Source organism: Emys orbicularis, chromosome 15 (assembly GCF_028017835.1).
Source record: "Emys orbicularis isolate rEmyOrb1 chromosome 15, rEmyOrb1.hap1, whole genome shotgun sequence".
Lineage (NCBI taxonomy): Eukaryota > Metazoa > Chordata > Testudines > Emydidae > Emys > Emys orbicularis.
Window position 1 is genome coordinate 19,011,994 of NC_088697.1, and position 6,000 is coordinate 19,017,993.

At 50.8% G+C, this 6,000-nt stretch overlaps 1 protein-coding gene across 2 annotated transcripts in view; it reads left to right on the forward strand.

The window, feature by feature from the left end:
* ST3GAL4 (ST3 beta-galactoside alpha-2,3-sialyltransferase 4) overlaps positions 1 to 5,743 on the forward strand; it is a 145,194-nt gene extending 139,451 nt beyond the window's left edge. For both annotated transcript variants that reach the window (XM_065416960.1, XM_065416961.1), the window contains exons 10-13: positions 409 to 598; positions 727 to 870; positions 4,047 to 4,190; positions 5,598 to 5,743. In XM_065416960.1, coding sequence (XP_065273032.1) covers positions 409 to 598; positions 727 to 870; positions 4,047 to 4,190; positions 5,598 to 5,684 — 565 coding nt within the window. In that variant the 3' untranslated portion in view covers positions 5,685 to 5,743. The remainder of the gene's footprint in view (positions 1 to 408; positions 599 to 726; positions 871 to 4,046; positions 4,191 to 5,597) is intronic.
* Positions 5,744 to 6,000: the final 257 nt, after the last annotated feature.

The window sequence follows — 6,000 nt, forward strand, 5'->3', positions numbered from 1 at the left end:
GCATTAAGCCACGTGACTAACATTTGTCCTGTGTTTGCTCTCTCATCCTGTCCCAGGGAGAGGTGTGTGTGCAGGGGAGGGGTTTGGTTTGGATGGTTTTGTGGAAATGTACACTCACGTTGCTCGGGGTTTGTTAGAGAAGGCAGGTCAAAGCAATGCGCCTGGCACCCAGAGTGGGAGGTGGCGCTGGGATGGGCTTACTTCCCGGGGGAGTTCATTCCCGAAGGATCCTGTCCCCACGTCCCCTAACCTAACATCTATCACGTCAAAGTGTGGCGAGCAGGTGGCTCGAATCTCTGAAAGGGTCTCCGCTGGGGACGGGAAGTGAGATGCTAATGGGACAGGTCATGGGGAAAATGGAACCCGTATGAAATAGCCCCTGCCTCATCTTGCGCTCCCTCCCCTCAGGTTGAACAACGCGCCGGTTCATGGGTACGAGGCGGATGTGGGCTCCAAAACCACCATGCGCCTGTTTTACCCAGAGTCCGCGCACTTCGACCCCAGACGGGAAAACAACCCGGATACTCTGCTGGTGCTGGTGCCATTTAAACCGATGGATTTCCAATGGCTGGAGATGATCCTCAATGACAAGAAGCGAGTAAGTGTCGCGGGGGGCTACGGCTGGCCTCTCCTCTGCCTTGTTTTGCTCTCGCTGCTGGATGCAAGCCTGGTGCAGCCCTAGTGGGGAAAGAACAGCCCCTGACTTTTCCTGTTGTCCTTTTCCAGGTTCGCAAGGGATTCTGGAAGCAGCCCCCTTTAATCTGGGATGCCAATCCTGAGCAAGTGCGAATTCTGAACCCTTACTTTATGGAAATTACTGCTGCTAAATTGCTTAATCTTTCCATGAAGCAACCGCGGAAGATTAAACAGGTAAGGGAGCCGGTGTGCTGGGGGCACAGAGAGCGAGACAGACTCACGGTGCCCGGGATCTAAATCACAGGGCAGTCCCAACTGGAACTCGCTAAGGGGGCATGGTGCCATTCCGCTGCACTGCCCCCACCCTTTTCCCCTTCGTGCCCCATCGACTTATTGAGTAGCCCAGGGCTGGGTCAACACGGTTTGGAGAATTACTGGCCTTTTCCAAGCAGGAGGAGATCAAGGTGAAGGCCATTTGGGTGATTCTTACGGTGCTTTGTAGATAAAATGATAGGTGATCCATCCGCCCGCAGTACGGGGCCTCCCGGGTGTGGGGAGATGCTGGCTACCCGCTCACCTCTGTTTCCCTGCATCCTTGAGATTATATTCACACTGCTTTGTTGGGGGGAAAGTTGGCCACTGTTGGGAAGTGATTGTAGCTCGAGTCTAAACCAGAGAAGCTGCTCTTCTGGAGGGAGAAGCTAGCAAGCGGCTTCTGCTCAAGGATGAAGATCTTTCTGCACTGAATCCTTCTATTGTTTGTTTGGTCAGTGCAGTCAAATTATAAGTGTGTGTGTGTATGCGCGCGCACACAAAGCTGGTTTTGAGTTATCCAATTTCTTTGGTTGTTTTAAAGCTTCAAGGTATTCGTGGATGGCCTTTTTTTGTGTGCATCTATAATGCAAGAAATAGCTGAATAGATTTTCCTTGTTATCCATCACTTGTGAGAAATCAGACAAACCCATAACGTTTGGCGGAAGGTACGAAGGTCTGCGGAGTTCAGAGTGGAATTCTCTTCTCATCCTTTTCTGTAGTGGCGCTGTAACACCGTAGCATTTTGCATCTTCAAAACACTTTGGAATGGTTGACTAGCGAATGCCCCCACAGACCTGCAAGAGATGTGGTGGGGTCCTCGTTTATAGCTCGAGAAACTGAGGTGCAGAGGTTTAAATGTCCCAGAGCCAGTCACTGTTTCACAAATAATGTTATAGCTTCATAGACTGTAAGGCTAGAAGAGTCCACTATGATCATCCAGTCTGACCTCCTGCATAGGCCAGGCCAGAGAACTGCCCTAAATTCATTCCTGTTTGAACTACAGCAGATTTTCTAGAAAAACATCCAGTCTTGATTTAAAAATTTACCATGATGGAGACTCCACCACAGTTGTTCCAATGCTTAATTACCTTTAGTGTTAAAAACCTCTGCCTTATTTCTAGCCTTCATTTGTCTAACTTCAACTTCCAGCCACTGGAGACCTTTGGCTGCTAGGGTGGAGAGCCTGCTATTATCAAATTTCTGTTTCCCATGTAAGTAGTTACAGACCATGCTCGAGTCACCTTTGAACCTTATCTTTGAGAAATGAAATCGTTTGAGCTGCTTGGCTCTATCACTATAAGGCAGGTTTTCTAATCCTTTAATCCTTCTCGTGGCTCTTCTCTGACCCCTCTCCAATTTATCAGCATCCTTCTTGAACGGTGGACACCAGAACTGGACCCAGTATTCCAGTAGCCGTCGCACCAGTGCCAAACAAAGAGGTAATAGAACCCCTCCTATTCAATATTCCCCTGTTTATATAGCCAAAGATCGCATTAGGCCTTTGGGCCACAGCATCACATGGGGAGCTCGTGTTCAGTGATTATTCCTCACAGCCCCCAGGTCCTTTTCGAAATAGCTGCTTCCCAGGAGCAAATCTTTGGCATACACTGACCTCGTGTTGATGTTGCCGAATTCTATGGATGGAACAGCATATAACTGAGGAATGAGTAAAACTGTGCAGAGCCACAGTGACTCTAAATCTAGCGATGTGGGGGATCGGAGCGAGCAGATGTCCAAATGGAACAGCGTCATTCGGGGATGGGGGGCTGCCAGGTCCAGAGAGGAATATCTTCCTCTCCCTGGAAGGGAATAGAAGTTGGCTGAAGAGGCAATAAGTTGTTCTTCTGTTCTCTGGTCTCTTTCTATCAAGGCTCACATCCTCCCAGCCATGTCAAGCAGAGAGAAATGTCCCAAGCATGGAAATCTTATAGGTCAGGGTAGAAGTAACTTACTAAAAGATCTGCAAAGAGAGATTCCCAGACCAGCTTGGCTAGGGGGAAGATCATTTCCAGCTGAGACCAGCTCAGCATGGCTCGTACCAGCTTAGCCGGGTGGAAGCTCCTTCCAGAGCAGCTGGCTGTTTGAAGGAAGGTGTGCACTTGGCTGTGGTGTTGCCACGTCCAGAGAAACTGTTTGTATGACTTTCTCCTTGTTCCCATAAATGGATTTTCATGCAGGAGTCTCCATTGTCCTCAACGTTCTGTCCAGCAACTTTGGGAGGGGAGGGTATAATGTCCCAGGGATCACCCCTCCAGGTTCCTTACTGGGAGAGAATTTGTCCCAGATTCACGCTGAGCCCAGTGCATGCTGGGACAGGAGTTTAAGCAGTGCTCATAGAATCATAGAATATCAGGATTGGAAGGGACCTCAGGAGGTCATCTAGTCCAACCCCCTGCTCAAAGCAGGACCAATCCGCAGACAGATTTTTACCCCAGTTCCCTAAATGGCCCCCTCAAGAATTGAATTCACACCCCTGGGTTTAGCAGGCCAATGCTCAAACCACTGAGCTATCCTTCCCCTCCCCCCCATGTTTGGATACTCATGCATTGCAGTCATGGGCAATAAAGCTTTCCTTAAACTAGCCATTCTCAGTGCCTTGATCTATGGCAGATCCTAGTGACCTGGGACACAGTCATAGGGGCTCTCCCCATCTGGAGATTTTTCAAGGAGCAACTTGGAAAATCCATGTGTGTCTTGGAGTTCATGACCCAGTATTCCCCTTCTTGTCTAGTCCAGATGTTTTATACCCCATAAGGCAGGTGGTGATATATGCAGGACAAAACCGAGAGTCCCACTTCGTAATGGCGGCAGCCCTATAGCTAGCAGCTGCCCTTCCTAAGTGGGGAACCTTCATTCTAAGTCACGCGTATGTGACGAACTGCGTCCATGTATCACAAGGCACCATGGTCATTGGTGAGCCTGGACCCAGTGTTCACTCTGGGCTCTAATGATAACGCATACCAAGCCTCTGTGTTATACACAGGACCTGTCCCCAAAGAGAGAAGGGGGGAGAAAACCACTCTGAACTGAACCCAGCATGTATGTTTTTTTTTTTTTTTTAATCACCCTGAGCCCTTTCATCTCTCTCCCTCTAGAAACCAACGACGGGATTATTAGCCATCACGTTGGCATTGCACTTCTGTGACCTGGTACATATCGCAGGCTTTGGATACCCCGATTCTGCCAATAAGAAACAGACGATACATTACTACGAGCAAATCACACTAAAGTCAATGGCCGTAAGTGACCGTGCGCTCTTTCCCCTCTAGTAGTGATCACGCTTTGCTGTTGCACAGCACCTTTCCTGTGCGAATCTCTGGGCTTTACAAACGTCACCAGTGGGAATTGTGTTATTAACGTATTAGCGGTAAGCTGTCTGGATTCGGTATGTAATAGAACTAGGGGTTATACCGCCCCTCCATATGCTGTGGTCACTACCCTTGGTCATACCCATGAATAGCGTTGATGCATTCCATCCACTAGAGAGCAGTGCTGCATATGACAGTGATGATCCATAAAAACTCTTCCATTCCCTTGGCATTTGGAGTATTCCCCAGAGTAAGTACAGGGGATACCTAGGAAATACTCTGGGTAGTAGCACTATCTGTATTATGGTAGTGTCTAGGAACAGCAAGCAAGGATCAGGGCCCCCATGTGTTAGGCCCTGTACAGACAGCAGAACGCTTAGCTTGCCATATCCTTGGGACAAGGACCATCTTTTCATTCTGTCTGTACAGCGCCTTGCACACCGGGATCTAGGTCCACAACTGGAGCTCTTAGGTGCTACTGCAATACAATTAATAAATAGCTAATGAAGAGAGTCCCTCCTCAGAGAGATGGTGTCATCTAAAGCAGGGTTTCTCAAGCCATGGGTCGGGACCCAAAATTGGGTCACCAGAACGTTTCAAAGGGTCACGTGGCAGCTCCCGCGGCTCCTGTCCCATAGGGCTGGCTGGTCTCACCTCCCCGTTCCAGGCTCTGCAACCTCTGGGGTCCCAGCACCACTGAGGTTTGGCCCAGCCGTCATGACGATGGGAGCCCAGGTAGGCCAAATTTGAGGGAGTGGCACTGCAACCCCTTGAACCAGGTCACAACTCCACTCACACAAATTTGGTCCAGTCAGAGGGATGGGGCCAAACCAGAGCAGCGCTGTGACTCCACAGGTTGCAAGGCTCAGAGCGGAGAGCCAAGCCCAGCCAGCCCCACAGCACAGGAGGTGCAGGAGCTGCCACTGTGAGGTGAGTGCTGGGCAGGACTTGACCAAAACCACCCCAGGGCCTCCACACCCTGGGTCACAACAGGCCATAAACATTTACAAATGGGTCCTGAGCCCAAAAAGGTTGCGAACCACTGATCTAAAACACAAGTGCAGCATGAATCCAGGCTGAATCTCGGCAGTTGCAGGCATTAAATATTCAGCTCTTAAAACAATGACAGTCCCCTTTTAAAGCTGCAGGCGCCCCTCTCCCCCCCCCCCCCCCCTGCCCTGAGCATCACGAAGGGCGAACCGCGACAGGGCAGGGTGGGGAGGAGCTGGACTCACAGCCTTTCCCGTCTAGCTAGGCTTTTATCAGGGGGCTTGTTGCCACGGCATCTGGCCTAAAGAGCTCTCTTTTGTCTGTGTCTCTCTTTTGTCTGTCTCGCAGGCGTCGGAGCACAATGTCTCGCACGAGGCATTAGCAATAAAAAGGATGCTTGAATTAGGTGTCCTCAAGAACCTTACGCAGTTCTGATGGGACGTGGACTAGAATTTCCCTGCATTGCCTTGGCCTCCGCCTTGGCTGCCTGTCACCCAGCGCGTCCCAACATCCACCGGGCCGGAGATACCACTGCTGCGCCGCAGGGCCCCGAATGGGCTCCTTGCTCGTGGTGGGGGCTGGCTGCTGGGGACAGCGCTGGTCCTGGAGAAGGTAGACAGAGGGGAGAGGGCTGCGGAGTCCCCCTCGGCCAGGCTGACGTGGCTTTCGGCCGCATTGTGTCAAGGCTCAGAAGCAGAGCATCTGAAATCCTTACAGTCGTGGGGTGGCTGGATCCCTTTGCGGCCAAGCC